This window comes from Nyctereutes procyonoides, unplaced genomic scaffold, assembly GCF_905146905.1.
Source record: "Nyctereutes procyonoides isolate TBG_1078 unplaced genomic scaffold, NYPRO_anot_genome, whole genome shotgun sequence".
Taxonomy (NCBI): Eukaryota; Metazoa; Chordata; class Mammalia; order Carnivora; family Canidae; genus Nyctereutes; species Nyctereutes procyonoides.
Genome location: NW_026575024.1, coordinates 45,690,561 through 45,710,417, shown reverse-complemented (window position 1 = coordinate 45,710,417; position 19,857 = coordinate 45,690,561). Strand labels below are relative to the sequence as shown.

General features: G+C 42.2%; 1 protein-coding gene and 1 long non-coding RNA gene across 7 annotated transcripts in view; one reads left to right on the top strand and one right to left on the bottom strand.

Annotated features, from left to right (window-relative positions):
• Positions 1-12,895, top strand: part of LOC129522946 (uncharacterized) — a 68,543-nt gene extending 55,648 nt beyond the window's left edge. For all 4 annotated transcript variants that reach the window (XR_008667020.1, XR_008667021.1, XR_008667022.1 and 1 more), the window contains one exon: positions 12,267-12,895. This is a non-coding gene — a long non-coding RNA (uncharacterized LOC129522946). The remainder of the gene's footprint in view (positions 1-12,266) is intronic.
• Positions 1-19,857, bottom strand: part of KIZ (kizuna centrosomal protein) — a 130,143-nt gene that overhangs the window by 9,787 nt on the left and 100,499 nt on the right. For all 3 annotated transcript variants that reach the window (XM_055345482.1, XM_055345490.1, XM_055345473.1), the window contains 2 exons: positions 6,334-6,438; positions 3,542-3,638 (listed from right to left, as the gene is read on the bottom strand). In XM_055345482.1, coding sequence (XP_055201457.1) covers positions 3,542-3,638; positions 6,334-6,438 — 202 coding nt within the window. The remainder of the gene's footprint in view (positions 1-3,541; positions 3,639-6,333; positions 6,439-19,857) is intronic.

Below are 19,857 nucleotides of genomic sequence, written 5' to 3'. Positions count from 1 at the left end.
TTCCTTGTGATCTCTGTGTTATCCCAAGGGAAAAGGGCACAGTGACCAAGCAGGAAGAGAGAGAGCAGTCCCCACCACAGCATCAGCTGCAGCCTGGCGCCCTCCGCTGGCCGCTCCCAGCTGCAGGGTGGGCAGGAATGCCACCCACAGTGGCCCTGCCAGGGTGCTGCAGCTGGGTGACTTCTGCTACCTTTCCCCCAGGCAATTGTGTTGCAAGCACACATCCTTTTCTTTGGGTAAAATGTTATCTCGATCCAGCCAGTAAACTGAAGTTACACGGCAGGCTGTTAAAATATACTCTCAATTGAATAAATGGATCGGGAGCGTGAACAACGCTTCCTGGGGAAGGTAAAGCGAGACAATGTTTGCAGAGGAGAGGAAGCTCTGGCATGCACCCCTGAACAAAAGGGAACAAGTGGTCTTTACTCAGAGAACGGCTTCCTATTAGGACTCACTCCTTCGTACATTATGCCTTTCATCCCCACTCAACCACAAAATGATTTTGCTGAAGCAAATACAATGGTAGAAAAAGATTTACACTGAAAGAATCTTTAATAATAAACTGTTGCCGATCTGCCTACTTGCCCGTGATTTATAATACAATAAACATCGGATTCTATTACGGCTCATGCACTGAAGCTGCTGCTCTGAAAATCGGAATATGAAAGCACCCAGATCCCACCACCATCACAATGAAATGAGCATGTATAAATGTGCTAAGAGTATCTCTTTGCATCTTTTATAGCTTGTGTGTATTAATCTGCAACGCTTATTAAGAAAGTCATTGCTATGCAAAGCAGCACCCAATCTCTTTCTCTGGCTTTTCAACAGAGTGCACTGTTTAGCCAATAGGACGGACCCTCTGGCCCTCATTCTGCATTCATCACAGGCAACATTTGCACAATGTATCTCTCAAAGGCGGCTGAAAAGAAGGCCTTAATACTCATGTAAACAACTGCAAACCAATTACTTAATGAATCAGGCCCACACATAATGAGGTGCAGACAAAGAGCTATAAATGCATTTTTGCACCCAAGCCGCTGCTTTAAAGTAAAATCCCTCAGCTGTAGTTTGGGCTTAACTAGCACATCATAATTATTGTCTCTAGGACATCAGAGGAAGCCATTTTTTTTTTTAAGTCCAGCAGGGCTTTTTTTTTTTTTTTTGAGGTTGCTCATCAGCTCACTGACAAAATAGAGCAAAGAAGAATTTTTAAAAGTGCTACAGCAGCACTGCACTGTTATGTTTATTCTCAAGTACTGGGTTTCGAGACCACTTGTAAAAGCAATAAAGCACAAGGAGTGACTGCAGTAAGTGGGATCCTTAAATGTAAGCCTCTAAGAAATTTCAGTGAATCCAAGCACAAACAGCAAACCCAGAGCTCTCCAAAGCCCAGGGTGCTGTACTCACAACACCAAACCCAGCACAGGAACCACACCATGACCAACAGCACGCCAAACCCACACACTCAACACCTGCACCTTTTCATCACTGGATTATCAAGGGTCTAGACCAAAGGTTCCTTGAAGGCCTTTTTTTTTTTTTTTTCTCTTAAAGGACTTGATGAAATGACTTGTAATTCATTTAGAAAGTTAATTTCATCCAGGAACAATAGGTCTCTGCCTTGGAATGAAGGGGGAAGAAAGTGATAATTTAGTGAAATACAGACACAAGGCTGAGTAAATGTTCTTGGGGCCCAGCTGCTTTCTCAATGTATTTTAAAACTGTGTCAACGGGGATCCCTGGGTGGCGCAGCGGTTTAGCGCCTGCCTTTGGCCCAGGGCGTGATCCTGGAGACCCGGGATCGAATCCCACGTCGGGCTCCCGGTGCATGGAGCCTGCTTCTCCCTCTGCCTGTGTCTCTCTCTCTCTCTCTCTCTCTCTCTCTCTCTATCATAAAGAAATAAAAATTAAAAAAAAAATAAAACTGTGTCAAGAGCACATATATATATAAAGACAATTTAAGGAAGGATTGAGCTTTTTAGTGCCTCTATGATATAATGGAAAAATCACTTCTAACAATCTTTAACAACTACAGATGTATCATGGAGCCAAATGGTAACAGGGAGCCCTGAAACCACCTGTAGAACTTACTACCTTTTAAAATTTCCTTTAGAAGACCCAGAACTTGAATTTCTAAAAAAAAAAAAAAAAAAAAAAAAACTTTAACACTCTTCCTGTCCCGTGCTTCATTTCCTCCCACTTCCTTCAAAAACAAGGATGAAAACCCAGGTACTAAAGACGCTGGTTTCTGATAACCACATGACTAATTTCCTAAAATTGAACTTGTCAGGTTTCTAAATGCAACAATCTAATTTTATTTTATTTTATTTTTTTAAAGACTTTTTTTTTTAAAAAAAGATGTTATTTATTTATTCATGATAGACACAGAGAGAGAGAGAGAGGCAGAGACACAGGCAGAGGGAGAAGCAGGCTCCATGCAGGGAGCTCGATGTGGGACTCGATCCTGAGTCTCCAGGATCAGGCCCTGGACTGAAGGTGGCGCTAAACCGCTGAGCCACCAGGGCTGCCCAACAATCTAATTTTAGAAGATCAATCTCATTTTAATATATTCCAGGACCTAAAAATATTACAATGTTTTCACAATATAAGTGAAAGCAGGACTTTTTTTTTTTTTTTGCGTTTAAAAAATCTGTTTCTGGATCAAATCACTATCTTACGGGATATTATATGTGACATTAGAAATGTGACGTTTCTGTTTGAAAATTTCATCAGGATAAGAAGTTAATTCATATATAACTCAATCATCTAAAGGACAAGGTTTTAATTGGGAAATGTTATCACAAAAGGAAATTTGTGTGGTTTTAAACAACATGTAGCCCGAAGCCAAAACAGTAAGTATCTCCTCAGGCAACTGCTTCTATTCCCATCAATAAATTCTTTCTGACCCAACGCCACTGCCCCGTCAGTATTTCATGTCAGTGACAAATCCAGCACACAACTGGCCAGCTCACTTACTGTTGTCTGGAAAAGTTATGAGAAGGGCTACAGTTCCCCAAATGTGAAAGGATGAATTTTGTTCTTTATGGACAATAAGCAGGGACGAAGCAGGAAAGGAAAGGGTAACCTGGCCCAAAGGCTTGGTGAAAAAGAGGAATACAAAAACAAGTCCCCAGCAATTGCCAGTATACATGTCAGCCGCCTCAGGAAGAAGAAACAGGCCACTTTATTTCTTTTAAGGCCCGAGGTTTTCTCTCTGCCCTTTTCCGACACACTCCATTATGTGGTCTCTAAGCAGCCCTACTGCGAGCAGCTGTAGCCGCTAATTTGTGGTTCACTGAGGTGTCAATTGAGTCTTAAACCAACGAAACAACAGCTGCAAAACAATGCTTGGCTCTGGTGCAAATATTTTCAAAGGTAGACTGAAGTTTCGACTGTTATTTCAGATCAACAAAAACCCAAACCCTAACCTTCCCTCAAGTCACAACAACAAAATAATATGCAGCCAGAGTTTCATTCATTAACAGAGTGACATTTCTCTTCTTGTCGCCACTGTTCAGAAAGGCTTTCACGACTTTACCTTGACAAAGGACTTCCTTCGCTCGATGAAAAACTAGCCTCTGAAGCAATTTTGTTAGTTGTCTTTGTCTTGAATGTCCCGCTGCTAATGTTCAAACCTGTGATAAGCACAAACGAAGAGAGTGAGTGCTGGCCACCACGCAGTGAAGGACTGCGCTGAATGGAGCAGCAGCCGCACAATAACTTTGGTGAAACAAATGTCGACGGGGAAGATGCTGTTCAAGCCACAGCAGGCAAGGGAGCTTCTGAGGCCAGGAACTACATGTTGGCAGAATACTGAAAGGAAGTGTGTGTGTGTGTGTGTTGGGGGGGGGGTGTCCTGTGACACACAGCAGTCACAAAAAGTAAAAATCACTCAAGGAGCTCTAGTTTAAATGACCAAGACACACGTGTACACACATAGGTGTCTCCCCTGGCACTAGGCACTCACTGATAATTCACCTTGTAACATGAGGACACAGCACTGAGAGATCACCAAAATGATGGGTGCTAGGAACCAGGGCTCAGAAATCACTGATTCCCCAGAATGACAGTGATCCCTCTGTCGAATCCTCTTTTTTTCCATTTTGTGGAGGAGAATGAACTTCCATTGAAAGTTATCAAGGCCACTCATTAACCAGTCTGGAAAGGTTAATGGGGAAGACACACAATCCACCTCTTCCTTGCAGGTGGGGGAAGGGGGTCGGACCACCCCTGCATCCTGGGCACCTTGGATGTGTCAGCTACCAGTCTGATTCCAAAGTGGTGGTCACAGGTGTCACGGATGGAGGTGCATGGGCATTGCTGGGAAAGGCACTGGCCGAATTTCTGACCTGTAACCTGCTCCCCCTCACAGGACCTTTGCAGCCGAGTGATACTTAACAAGGTGTCCACGTTCATCTGAAGAGAGTTCCCACATGCTTAACAAGACAAGTTCTTGAAAACAAAGGCAGGAGGTTTAAGCAGCTTACCTTGGTGACAGGTCCAGAGACAGAGCCTAAGACATCTGATGCAAAAAGTAACTGAAGTCTGCACTTCTTCCACAGTTAGACATAGGGGTGGCTCCCGAGCTCAGGGCCCACATCCCTCCTGCTACCCTGTAACCAGGCTGTGAGGTCTAACATGGGTATGTGGCTTCCATTTCCCTCTGCCCTCCCCGCCCACTTCCCGCTTTTCTTTGGAGCTCAGAGAAGTCCCTAGGATCAGAGTAGGCATGAGGGTGAAAAGGTAATGGTGACCAAAGGTAAAATATCAGAAGCAGCATCTAACTGTGATGACAGCCAGGACCATGAGAAGTCCTGTGATCTCAGTGCTAGAAAATCTGGAATCTTGCAAAACATACAGTGTCATTTTGAGGGTAGAGAGAGGAAATTGAATGTAGGGGTGCCTGACGATACAACCTATCCCGTTGCTTATGAAAAGGTTAATAAATGAATATATTGATTATTACTATATTAACAGTACCAAATTGTCTGATATACGTCCAAGGGACTATAATTTCCTGTCTAATTTACTGATCTTTTGAGCCTGTCCAATTAACTATCGCAAATACACTTACCGCAAACAGACTGGTGGAGTCACCTTCCAAACGGGTGTGTTTGCTGACTGGCTGTACTGCTCTGAGAGAAGCATCACTCTCTTGGGGTCTTATTTGTAAAATGAGGGGTCAGATAAATACTTTCTTTCTTTTAAAAAAAAATACTTTCTAAGATCCCTCTGGACTTGAATTCTGTGACTTAAATGTGCAGAAGGTGATGAAAAGCCCAGGTGAGGGCTCACACATGCTGTATCCTTCCCAAGTGCTAAAGACCTCCACCCAGGCAGAGGCCCTGCTTTCTACGGCAGCAGACTGCAAAGTCTCACATCTGCAGAGTTCAGACTATCACCACCACCACCACTCTCTGAGGACTTTAACAGGCTCTATGCTAGGCCTCCATGAATCCTCAAAACACCCAAAATACTGAACTTTGCAGCAACTGATTTGAACACTAATACTATCTAGGAAATAGCTCTCCAAAGACAGACAGCTAAGTTTAATGCACCATAAGTATGTCCCTCAAGAAAAAAAAAAAAAAAAGAACTATCTCATGAGATGATTGAGCAATCTAGATATGAACTGGGAATTACATGATATTAAAAAAAATTATTTATTCCAGTAGGTGAAATTGCAACATGGTGGTTTATGTAAAAATAAGAAAGTCATTAAAGCATTCTTTAATGCATTTACTTTAACAAAGGAGCTGAGGTGACTCATACTACAAAAAAGGTGTAATAAGAGAAAAACCACTGAAAACAAAAATACAGGAACAGAATATCTGAGAACAAAGAAAATTACAGTTACAACAAAAATCCTAGCCTGAAGGAACTACATTTAAGCTTAAAATTTAGCTTTACTGGGTTTTTAGAGTATTTTCTTTTAAAGAACCCCAAGTCCCCCAACATTCTGGAGAGGAAGGTAGCCCAGCATGATGCTCCCACTGATGATTAAGAAACTGGAAGATGTGGGAAAAAGAAGGAATTTGGCAGTGTCTCCAGTGGTACTTAGTGACAAGTTACTATTACGACATACCAGTAGAATCTGAGGGTCTGTTTGGGCCGTTGCCATGCTGGGGGCCAGCACAGATCCAGGAGGGAAGACTGCTAATCTGTCGTTCATTAAGAACAGAAAAAGTACTGGTTTATTCTGACCTGGTGACAGCTTGTTACACAGCAATCTCCAGAAACCTTCAAAGGATGAACCCTTGCCTGAACATACCATTCACTGCCACCCTAGGTCCCCTGGACACTGGCTTTGAGTGAATATGCCCCGCTTACCTGACAGCTGTAAGACAGAAACATCTGCTTTTTGGAATCTGTCTTCAGTGTGATTTATATTATCCTGAAGGGTAGACTGCTTCAGCAACTGATAGGCTTTTGTCTCTACAGATTAAAAAAAAAGATACAGATAGCTGGATATACACATGTAAAAGAATGAATTTGGACCCTTGCTTTATACCACAGACAAAAATCAATTCGAAGTGGATTATAGACTTAAAACACAAGACCTGAGACTATTAAATCCCTAGAAGAAAACATGGCACAAAAGTTTCAGGACATTGGACTTGGCAATGATTTATTGGACGGCACCAGAAGTCTAGTTGACAAAGTTAAAAATGGACAAATGGGACTCTAACAAACTTAAAAACTACTGCATGTCAAAGGAAAAAATGGACAGAGTGAAAAGGCAACCTACAGAATGGCAGAAAATGATTGAAAAAACAGATTTGATTAGTGGTTAATATCGAGAATATATAAAGAACTTCTACAACTGCACAACAACAACAACAAAAATGATCCAATGAAAACATGGGGAAAGAACTTGAGCAGACATTTCTCCAAAGAAGACATACAAATGACCAATAAACACAAGAAAAGATGCTCAGAATCATTAATCATTTGGGAAATGGAATTGAAAACCACAATGAAATAGTCACATCTGACCCATCAGGATGATTAGTACCAAAACAACAGAAAATAACAAGTGTTGGCAAGGTTGCAGAAAAGTTGGAACCCTGTGCCTGGTGGTGGGAGTGTAGAATGGTGCTGTCATTCTGGAAAATACTATAGAGGTTCCCCAAAAAGTTATGAAGAAAATTGCCACATGATTCAGCAATCCTATTTCTGACTATATATCCAAAATAATTGAAAGCAGGATTTTTTTTTTTAAAGCAGGATCTTGAAGAGATACTGGCACACCCATGTTCACTGCAGCATTATTCAAAATAGGCCAAGAGGCAGAAGGAACCCAAACATCCATCAACAGATAATGGACAAAACGCAGCATAGAAATACAATTGAATATTAAGCAGCCTTTCAAAAGAGGGAAATCCTGACACATGCTACGACATAGATGAACTTTGACGGCATTAGGCTAAGTGAAATGAGCCGTCACAAAAGAATCAATATTGTATGATTCTGCTCATATAAAGTATTGAAAGTAGTCAAAATGATAGAAACACAAAGTAGAAAGGTGGTCACTGAGGGCAAGGGGGAAGGGGAAATAGGTGTGAAATGGGTACAGTAGTTCAGTTCTGCAAGATGAAAAAGTTTCAGAGAGCTGTTGCACAACAATGTGAATATATTGATTACTACTGAACTGTACATTTAACTTGGTTAAGATGGTAAATTTAATGTTATATGTATTTTTTTAATAATAATTAAAAAAAAGTAGAGTGAGCAGACATCCCAATTTGTCCATGATGATTCAGGTTCATGCCTGTTGTCCTGGTGTAACTATGAATAGAATTCCCTTTTACTGTCAAATGTTTCCTTGTTTAGATAGTGACTTGTCTGGTCATCTAAACCAAATGCAATGTGCTGGCACAGTCTGGCTGTGTCAGAAAAAAAAAAACCTGTAAAAAACACTAGAAAACCGATTGGATAGTTGATGATACTGAAATATTAATATTGGTTTAGTTGTGGGGAAAAAAGTCACATAAATACAGAATATTCTACTGTTCTCTACTACCAGAGAGAACTTTCTTAAATTCTTCATATGCCATTTACACTTTTCAAACGCATGCAAATTACTTTTCAAGCTGTCACTTTTTAGAAATTCTGAAAAACAAAAAGCAATTTAGTTGAACCCAGGTTTCAAGACTCAAAGACAAGTTGTAGGAGTTCATCTAAAGTGGCCAAATTCTAGTCATTATTTTGAGTGGGTCTGGGGTAGGCTCCACATCATAGTAAAATGGTTTCTTCTCTGGGCCTTGCAGGAGCCACTAGAGGAACAAATCCAAGAGACAGCACTGATTTCCCTGGTCTCCTGGTCCTTCCGGAGCACTCCTGGCTCTGAAGTGCAGTGAGGGCTGAGGACAGGCTGGATGAGGGCAGGAAGATGGGGAAGACTAGGCACAGCAGGATGTGCTCAGAGGCCCACAGCTGAGAAAATCCAACCTAGGCTTATTGTAGGGACGGAGCAAAAAAGCCAAGTGCCCCAGAGGGATCAGCAGCAGCACAGACCTGGCTCAGGTCCACAGGTCCAGGATGGGGGGTGGGGGACTGCACGGCTTCTAATCACATCAGTTGTGAGTTAACGTTGCGGGCAACATAAAGGACCAGAGTGACACAACCTTCCTTATCACTTCAAGTCTCAAGGATACCTGAATGAAACCGACAGCACAGACAAAATAAAAGGATTCCCGCTGTCAGCACCAGGGGCTGCATTCCTGTGTTTGCTGGCTCCATCTAAGAACTTAAGCACGAGCCCCTTATTACTGGATTAAAACTACTATCACACTGAAGAATGAAAATATAACGTCTCTTGCCCTGAGAGTCAATCAAGATAAAGATAAATCTTGAAAATGAGCATATTTTAGAATGTTAAACATAATTAATTATATAATTAAAATATGTACAGATCAAGGACCCTTAACTCTGAAAATAAATTCTAAGGCAACATCTTTAAACACTGCTGGGTTGTAAAATCAGTTTGAAACACTGGAACCAGACTTGTGAAAAATTTAATACAAAAACCACCAGATGCATGCAGGATGGGAATGTACTGTTGTGTGTGTGTGTGTGTGTGTGTGTGTGTGTGTGTACACACACGGACACACACATGCTGGCCTGGGACAGAAAGTATTTCTTGTTGTAGGTTAGTCTCGTTGTCCTAGGGTGGCTCCAATAGGATGGCATCATAATACTCTCCAATTAATCCTAGTGTCCATATTACTTCAGACTTGTAACATTATTTGCAGAGAGGGGAGATATTAATAAAATCAAAGACAGGGCATCTGGATTCTAAGTAGGTAAAGAATCATTATAAAGGAGAGGAGAATGTGCTGTTTTGGTTTTATTTTATTAAAAGTTTCAGCTTTTAGGATCTAAGTCTAGAGCATAATGACCATATGCTATTTCTGCATTCAATTACACTTACTTGGTCTAGGAAAAGACAGCAAAGACAGACATTTAACAATAAAACAAAGGTTCCTGGCAGCTGGAGACTGGGTTTGGGGTTCCTCTGGTCTATTATCTTAAGGTAAATCATTTCACTCCAGTGAGCTGGGTCTCCTGTTTCTCAGAGACTGGGAAGACATGTGCCTTTTATTTTCAGGAGAGGGTTTTTTTGTGAAAAATGGCAGGCTGGTAGCTGAAAGGTAATTTCAGATTTGGGGGGATTAAATGTTCCATCCAAATATTAGACAGTACTGATATTGTTACTGGTCTAAGTCTAGCAATGGAGAAACGTGAAGTGAGTTCACTCTTTGTGACAAAGGACCATTCCACTACTCTGGAAAGATCAGCCATTTCCATGTTCTACCCACTTTTATTCTGGTTTCCTTTCCTTTTCTCTCTTTGTTTAAATAGATATATAATTGACATACAATGTTATATTAGTTTTAGGTATGCCACATGGTGATTTGACATCTGTATGCACTGTGAAATGATCACCACAGTAAGTCTAGTTACCATCCATCACCTTACAGAGTTACTTTTTTTTTTTCTTGTGATGAGGCCTTTAAAGATCTATCTTCCCTTACTTCTTAAGGGACTTGGTCTCTGTAACTGGCCTGTAGAATTTCCCTTCAAGACTGCTCCAAATTGGGATCCCTGGGTGGCGCAGTGGTTTGGCACCTGCCTTTGGCCCAGGGCGCGATCCTGGAGACCCGGGATCGAATCCCACATCGGGCTCCCGGTGCATGGAGCCTGCTTCTCCCTCTGCCTGTGTCTCTGCCTCTCTCTCTCTCTCTCTCTGTGTGACTATCATAAATAAATAAATTAATTAAAAAAAAAGACTGCTCCAAATTTACTTTGAGAGATAGCTCTTCTCTCCTGTTCCATTCAACCAAAGCCCAGACCCCTTCCCAACCACGGATCTTCACTGGTATGTGATCCTGAAAACTTCTGTGGGCCCTTCTCTAATTAGAGTCACTGAAGCCCACATGGACACATTTTATCTCTAGCTGCCCTGATCTGATAGAAGCTTTTGGCAAAATCAAGCTGAGGACTGCTGGACACATCACCTACCCCATCCCTACCCATGATTCCTTCAGTAGTTTAATGGCAAAATGAAGCTTAAAAGGTAATAGAATTAAATGCATTCACTTGGAGGAATAAACACCAATGGAGACAGGACACCAGAAACAGCTGGTGGAGTTGGAGTAGACAGCGCAAGCTGTTGCCTGACCATCGAGGTCTGTATTAGGGATCAGATGCTCAGAGCTGGGAGTTATTCTCCCACAGCATGTCCACATCCTTATTTTAGCGAGTAGAGCTACAGCAACATATGAAAGATTGGGAGCTGACCCAAAAATGGTTTGTTAAAAAAAAAAAAAATCAGGAGAGATTAAAGGCTACATAGCCTGTGTAGAAACAGGAGGAGAAGGGTTCAGGTACACAGATACTGCAACAGTTGGGACAGGGTGGGACTGTAAATGCAGGTGCTTTCTGGGGCCAAGTAGGTACTGCACTAAGTGACTTCAGAGGGGTAGGGTAGGGGGAATGGCAGTGCTGTAGCATGCTGGAAAGCAACTGCCTCCTCCAGAGGGCACAGCTGTCCTCTGGAGACAGTCAATTGCTGCCCTGTGGGAAAGAAGGCCAGACGACTTTTTTTTTTTAAGATTTTATGTATTTATTCATAACAGACACACAGAGAGAGAGAGGCAGAGACACAGGCAGAGAGAGAAGCAGGCTCCATGCAGGGAGCCCAACGCGGGACTTGATTCCGGGTCTCCGAGATCACATCCCGGGTGGAAGGTGGCGCTAAACCACTGAGCCACCTGGGCTGCTCGACTTCTTTTTTTTTTTTTAAAGGCCAAACAGAACATACTTGCAACCCCCAAACTTGAAGGCGGTAGACAGTTTTTTCTGTGTTGATTGTATAAGTACTGGAACCCTTAGAGAAAACCTTCAGCCAAGGGATACAAGTTCGATATTAGGAAAAGCTTTCTTTCTTTTTTTTTTTTTAGGATTTTATTTATTTATTCATGATAGTCACAGAGAGAGAGAGAGGGAGAGAGAGAGAGGCAGAGACACAGGCAGAGGGAGAAGCAGGCTCCATGCAGGGAGCCCTACGTGGGATTCGATCCCAGGTCTCCAGGATCGCACCCTGGGCCAAAGGCAGGCGCTAAACCGCTGCGCCACCCAGAGATCCCTAGGAAAAGCTTTCTTAGTTGAAAATTGATCGAAATGTATTATCAAGGGGGGCTTACACAGCTGTGTAGAGATTTTTAAATAGACATCTATATCAAATGGACCAGGCTGCACACTCTTTGTGGAGGCAAGAGTGCAGTTTTTGCTAGAGGGCTCCAACAGTTCAGATACCCTCCTGGAATGGCTTAGAAGACTAGGATGTCAGCTTTATAGAGCGAAAAAGGCAAAGCTCAAGCACAAATTTTGTGGCAACTCAGGCCCAGGCTTTTCTGGAGGGAAGATCAGTAAAGAATCAGGCTGTTAAAAGTTGCACTGCCTTGCCCTGAAAATTCATAGTTATTTAACGAATGAATGAACAAAGGAGCAAAAGTAACAAATCTAGAGGTTCAAGTTAGTCTGCTTAAACAAGGTAGGGACAAGGGCTCATGTGGTTCCCAAGAAGAAGACTTTAGGGGCACCTGGGTGGCTCAGTTGGTTGAGTGTCTTCAGCTCAGGTCATGGTCTTGGGGTCCTCCAATGGAGCCCCAGGTTGGCTCCCTGCTCAGCAGGGAGTCTGCTTCTCCCTCTCCCCACCCCTTGCCCCTGCTCATACGTTTTCTCTCTTTCTCTCTCAGACAGATGGGTAAAAATCTTTAAAAAGAAAAAAGAAAAAGAAAAAGAAAAAAAGATTTGCCTTTTCCCAACTTCAAGTTAACCTGAAGTCTGCCAGTTTACTTGGAAGGCCTGGGTGGCCCCTTACAGCTTCATTTTCCAGCCTGTGCCTTAAAACTCCAGAGAAATGCTTCCTCCTATTAACAATGTCAGACTCTCAGAAAATTATTGAGTAGTGCAAATAATTCAATAAAACAAATATTTAGAAGAATACGACTCTTTTTCATTCATTCATTCATTCATTCATTCATTCATTCTTTTTCATGTTCTGGTGTACATGCATGCTCAACTGTTCCATTCTGGATCTCTCCAGAAGCATCCACTATATACTCAAATCTACATCAAGATTTAGTTTAAAAAGTAGAAAAGAGTGGACGGAGTTTAAAACATAAAACAAGGCAAGGGGTCGGGGGTGATGGTGGTTAAAATCCACCCCTGGCTATTAATTCCAGACCAGTGACACGACAAGATAAATATATTTTTCCCTAGTTTGTTCCATAAGCTGGCCAAACCCAATCATTTGTCTTCCTGCAAAGTGGTGAGCGATCACTGAGACTGTGTTTTCCTTTTTGATATGCATTTTGTGTCTAGAAAATGGAACAGCCAGGGAAAGAAAGAGAAAACATGCTGAATAAAGGGAGGTAGGAGAGAGATGATGTTGGTGAGAAGGGGAGAGAGAAAAAGCCTCAACTTCTTATCTTCTGTTCTCTTTTATATGCAAATGTACACCTGCTAAAATACTTCTAAATTGACAAATAAAGAGAAAAAGAAAATATCTGATGAACAAGTGCTTTTAACAGCCCTTTCCAAGAGCCAGATAAATGTGGGGTTCACCAGCCCTGAAGGGGTGTCTCCAAGGCAGTCTGCCCAGGGCTTTCGCAGAAATCCCTCAAGAAAAAAGGGAAGAGCTGGGCCAGGAAAAGGAATAACAAAAGGCGATGCAAACAATTACTATCATTCCGGCTAGGAAAAAATGACCTTGAACTGACAAAGAACTGGGTAGCCTCGAGTACAGGAAGATAATTACTATTTCTGTATGAAGTGTGCAGTATTTTTAAAACGAAATTTGAAAAGTATTTTCCATCCTCTGAGTTTCCCAGTGCTGTTACCCTTCACACATGTCTACACCCATTCAATTACCCCCTCATGCTGTGCTAGATGTGTGGCTGATTCTGGCAAACCAAGTCATATTTACCAAAGAAAATAAAAATTGTGATAAGTATTTCTAAAATTAATTCTAAGGATTATCGCTTAAAATCCAGAAATCATTTGTCTAATAATCTGTTCAAATGAAAATGAGAGAATATTAGGATAGGAGTGCTTCCATGACCAGAAAATACAGAAAACTCATCTGTATGTAGGATTTTTTAAATTGAAGGCCACAAGTGTTTGTGAAGGTGAGACACACAGGTTGGATCCATAACGAGAATTGCCTTTCATGTCCAGATTTTCTGCAATACATCCCACTCCACCAGTCATCCTGGGCCCATAAATCTATCACCAAGAAGAGGGCCAATGCATACAGAAGAGACGAAAGAAAGCCTAATCCAGATGAGTAGCCTGGAGCTGCTTCAGAAAATAAGTATTTACATTACATTCTTAATTTCTTTTTTTTTTCTCCACCTAGGGCTTTTTTTTTTTATTGGAATTCGATTTGCCAACATATAGTAGCACCATTCTTAATTTCTATGGGGCAATTCAACAATTACACCTGAAAATAAATGGCAGGTTTGTAACTGCTCTTTAACATTTCAAAACCAAACCAAAACACTTCTTCACATGTAAATTTATATAGCCCTAGTGCCTGCCACTTAACACAGTTCAGTCGTGGGAGGTGGGTGTTCAACTCTGAAAGTATGGAATCTTCAACTTTTCAAAGATGGAGTAATCTGATCAGGAAGCTGTATTTTATTGGCACACAACACAGGATTTTTAGCAGCTTTGTATGCAATGATTTATATGAGAAGAATCAGAAATAAAGACAGTAATATTATCATCATCATTTAGATTAGAGCCCGGAATAATCACTGTATAAGATGACCTGGGTGCTAGAAATGTAAAATATACAGAAATCCCTCCTCATCCACTGTAGTGGGTTGCAAAGTATCTCCCCGCACCCGCCTCCTGCCAGGCTTATGTTAACCTAGAATCTCAGAATATGATCTTTGGAAACAGGTTCCTTGTAGATGTAATTAGTTATGGACCTTAAGATGAAGTCATCCTTGATTTATGGTGACCCTTGTATCCAGTGACTGGGGTCCTGGTAGGAAGGAGAGCAAACAGAGAAACAGAAAAGGTAGCAGCGTGAACACGGGACAGAGACTGGAGTTACCAGAAGCTGGAGCAGGCATGGAAGGGTTCAGAAGGAGCACAGCCCTGCTGACACTCTGATTTTAGACTTCTAGTATCCAGAACTGTGAGAGAATACATTTCTGTTGTTTTAAGTTTGTGGTACTTAGTTGTAGCAGCCCTGGGAAAATAATACACTCCCTGAGCCACAATTTTATTGAAATATTTAAGCCCAATCCCTTTTCCTCCTTTCTCTTCACTTGGGTCTCTTGTGTAAAATGAGGGTGTTTCACTACATGACCCACAAGGGCTCTCTCAGCTTTGAGACCCCCCGGCTCAGTGGTTCTCAAACCTCGGGAGTCACCTGGGTATCTAGAAGACTGATACCCAGCCCTCCCACCCCACCCCCAGAGGTTCTGATGTAACTGGTCAAGGGTGTGGCTGGGGTATGGACATGTTTAAAAGTCTGCATGGGATGCTACTGCACAACTACAGAGGAGAATTTCTCTGGGCACTTAAGGAGTTGGTTTTCTTGAACATGGGAGCATCCAATCAAGAGCACTCTCCGGATAGATGCCTTTCATTCTTTACTAACCGCTTTAAATCACCACCACCACCCTCAATGTCATGAGAGAGGAATGCTTTCCTGTAGCAAGCAGTAGGCAGTAGGCCCCACCAGTGAAGCACCAGCAGTCTGACCCCTGCCACAGGGAGAGGACCATATGGACTGCAGTGGACAATCCAGCAGCACATGGTGGCTTCCTTGGTTTTGCATGAGTTGGGTGCTCCTGGTCCCAAGTATAACAGGTAACATGTCTTTGCATGATTCTTGTGCATTTCTGGGACAGGACAAGCAAGACACAGTCTTGGAAAAGGCTCAGTAGAGGTGTTAATGCTGTGGTTCTCCCGCCACCAAAAGTTGTGACTGCAGTCTTTTCTCCCAGGATAAATCTAGTCACCAATGACAACTTGGCTGTTGTAGATTTCCAGCCCTTTTGCAGTGTGATAAAAAACTCAAGTAATCATGTTTTGGGAAGCACTGCCCAGAACCCTAAGTGGCAACCTTCAAATCTATGCTGACCTCCCACAAAGCTTTTAAATGGACGTACCTTAGTATGACCTTGAATATTTCAGCTTCCAAAGAATATCAGTGAGAAATGGCACAGTCAGGCAACCACTTTCAACACAGCTTGACCAAGAGAATTGGTGTTAAAAGAATGAGAGGCTGAATGGACATTCTTAGAGGCTTAATCCTCTTGAGATAAAAGCTAAGAGGCCTTTTCACATGGAGCTTAAGGAGATGAGTTTTGCCAGGATGGGCACGTGGGTGGGAAAAGTACTGGTGGAGTGAATGACTGCAAGAGATATTATTCTGGCCTGAATCAACAAGCATTAAGGAAACTCCTTAATACTCTCATTTTTATTCATTCGTTTGACAAGATGAGTGCCCACTGTGTGCCGGACACTGTTAGGTGATGGGTTTTTTTGACATTTAGCATTAGCTGCATCACTTGATACAACGGAAACTCACCTCTTAAAGGTAAATTTGGTGTGAATACAAATAAAATTGCCAATGTGGGAGATTTTACCTGAGGGTATAAGTAGTTCAGAGGGACACTTTCTCTCATCAGCTAGGTAAGCATCACTTTAATCCTAAGCCTAAATTTTTCAGGGAAACGCTGACCTGAATAGCCTATCACCCACGTGTGGTCTCAGGCCTAACTGCACTCTTTACTAAGGGCGGACATCTGGTACAACCTGTACTTGGAAATCCTTGCAAGCTGCCCACCTCTCTAGGCCTAACACAAGGAAAAGGAAAGGTATGGCTTTGCTCATTAAGCTCTCAAAGTGTCCTTGCTGAGCTCATCTTTTATTGGGCCATACACTGACATTTCACTGATGTAGCCATCCTGATACAGTTGCCTCTCATGTCAAACAAAAAGAGTGGTAGAATGGAAAGAGGTCAAGGCTTAAATTTTGAAGTTTGAGTTCAAGATCCAATACCTTAGCTAGCTATATGGCTTTGAGCAGGAATCTTAACCTTTCTAGGTTTCTGTTGGACTGTGTGTAGAACAAGTTACTGATATTTATGCCCCACAGGCTGTTATGAAAATTGGAGCAGACAGAGGCTTTAATGAGGGCAGGGCCTCAGGCTTTTGCTATCCTGGTATTTCCACATGCAGCCCAAGTAAAGGTGCAGCATACATGCAGATGATATACTATTTATTATATACAGAAAACCACACATTCAGAGGCATTCAAATTAATCCTTGCTTCCTATCTGGATTCTTTAGTTTGAACAGCCAGACTAATGAAAGGAGTAGCCTGTTAACAATGGCAGATCATACAGGCTGTGCGTGGGGGCTGGGTTGTAGGGTGTAGGGATTTCTGTGTAAATTTTTGCACAGACTGTGGGAGCCAGAATCATGAGACTCACACTCTCCCAGATGATGATCAACAAGGCAGATGCTTTTCAGAGTGACAGCAAATTTGTTAAGGATGAGCCCCTCTGTCAGGAAAACCTATGTTTGGGAGTGATAAGCAAATAAAGGGGAAAAAAATAAATGAGAATGTTGGCACAGTTGATTCCTTTACTATGGACTGAGAATCACAGACTCCCAGCATTTAAAGGAATGTTAGTGTTCCCAGGAACAGAAATTCCTTCCATAGTGCCCCTCTAGGGAGCGGGTTCCTGCTGGGGTGCAACCAGCCAGCAGCTGGAAGACACTCACCTTGTTTTTGCTGGAATGAAGAGCCAGAAAGTTCTTCCATGACCAACACTGAATTCCTTCCTTGCAACACTCACATACAGGCCTCCTCCCCACAAGCTACACGCTATAGTTATTGATAAATGTTTGGTATGTGGCAGCCCCACAAATACTTACAGATAGCTTCTGTGCCTTTTTTGGGTTAAACTTCCCCAGGACCCTTGTCATTCTGAAAACAGTGTCACTTCAGGGCTTCCCACCCATTCTACCCAGCTTCCTGCATTTTGCCTTAGCCTCTGTCTTTACTGTACCTCTCCTGAGATGGCTGTAAAGCACATAATGTCACACAGAAGACCCACACTGAAGAGGAGTGCTTTGAACTATTACATGTTACTACTGTAACCTGCTGGTCATCAATTTGGGGAGGAGCTTTAACATATAACTTTCAATCATAACATCATCTGGGTTTAGTTATGCTGAAGCAGCCCAACGTCTATAACATAAAGCAATTTCATCCACGAGAGATGTTACCACAAAAAGAAACTGCAGGAAAATGCTGAAGATAAATTTAGACTATTGAGAAAATTGATGTCCTCATTAGACTTAGGGTTTTTTGGTTTTGTTTGTTTGTTTGTTTGTTTGTTTTTAGGGGACAGGGACAAAAGGAAAGTGAGAGAATCCCAAGCAGGCTCTATGCCCAGCATGAAGCCCAATGAGGGGGGCTCAATCTCACGCCCCTGAGCTCGTGACCTGAGCTGAAATCAAGAGTCAGACGCTTAACTGACTGAGCCATCCAGGCACCCCTAGACTTAAGGATTTATTTTATTTTTTTAAGATTTTATTTATTTATTCATAGACACACACACAGAGAGAGAGAGAGAGAGAGAGAGAGAGAGAGAGGCAGAGACACAGGCAGAGGGAGAAGCAGGCTCCACGCAGGGAGCCCGATACAGAACTCAATACCGGGTGTCCAGGATCACACCCCGGGCTGTAGGCAGCGCCAAAGTGCTGCGCCACAGGGGCTGCCCGACTTAAGGATCTACTAAACATTCAACATATATGTGTGCATATTTACATTTCCCAAAATGTGTCCCACAGAATATTAACTGTTGGCCATTTATAGGAAAGATTCCATTTTCAGATGGAAAATTAGTTATATGAAACTCTAGGTTCACACTTTTAAATGGTGCATTTACTTTAAGTTGTAAAAGTCTAACAGGCTGCAGCACACTGTGCTGGCTATAGAGAGAAAGAGGGGTCACGTTGGGTTGGGTCCAAAATACATATTTCTCAAAGTATCTTCCAGGTGGAGCACTGCACAGAATAGACCGGGGAAATGCTGCAACCGTCCAGCCACCCTTGTGACAGCACACCACAGGAAGACTCGCCTGGTGATCAGGCACCGTACAGTGTCCTCAACCCGTGCATGAGCACTCATAGGCAGAGACGGGTAGCCTCCACCAAGGAGACATCCAGGAATCACTTCATCAACTCCTGCTAGTTATTCCTCTCTAACCTTTTTTTCATGGGACTAACTAGAGGTTCCTAAAATATCATGAAACTCTCAAGATACCTTTTTGATAAAGTAAACATCTTTCTGGATTCGAACCACTGAGTTTTCAACCATCAGAAATTTCTTGCAGAATCTAATTTAGTGGTACTACCGGAAGTGCTGTCGATGAGGAATTATGCAGCACAGGGCTCGGGTTGGTCTCATTCTCAAGTGCCTACTGCAACTCAGCAGGTAGCGTTCATGTATTGAGTATGTAGTACACAGTTGGCACTTTCACACAATCTCATTTCAACTTTAAGACAAACTTGCCAGGGAGTAACTTGTCTGCTTTCCCAGTTCAGAGGCTCACAAGGGTGGAGAAATAGAGCAATGAGTAAAGAGCTCACATAGACAACCGATGCCAAAGCCAAGGGACAGCCACCAAATAGCCTCAACTTCCAGAGGGCAGCCTCTGGAATATTCCTTTTCTTTGGAATACTGTAGAAAGAATGTAGCTCAAACAACAAGAAAGCCTCAACAAAATTATTATGAAGGGAGAGGTGGACTCTAACTTAAATCAAATGACACACTTGCCCTAACTCTACCAAAGGCCAAATCTCCAAATAATTATGCCAAAAGACATAAATATTTAATAAAAAGGTGATGGTCAAGAACTGGGGTGTTAAACTAATACAATGTTATATGACAATTATATCTCACAAAATAGTGGGGGGAAAAAAGAACTTCAGATCAAAGTAACTTCAGCGACCTGTGTCACAATAGTGGCCCTTAAGCAGGGCCTGAGACCCTCGAACATTAACTTCATGGAGGTCCGGTAAATGGGGGGTACAGAAGAGAATGTGGTAGCCAGGAGAGAACTGGAAATGCTCTAACAAAGTCATTGGCTTTGAAAAGGTTTTTTGTTTTGTGTGTGTGTTTTTTCCCCCAAGTTAATTTAGTCTAGTACTTAACTATCTCTTTTATTTTAAAGAAAGTCTATGGAAAATACTATCTGCATTAATTTGGGGGAGAGTCAACTACTTGCAAGGGATGATTAGAAAGAAT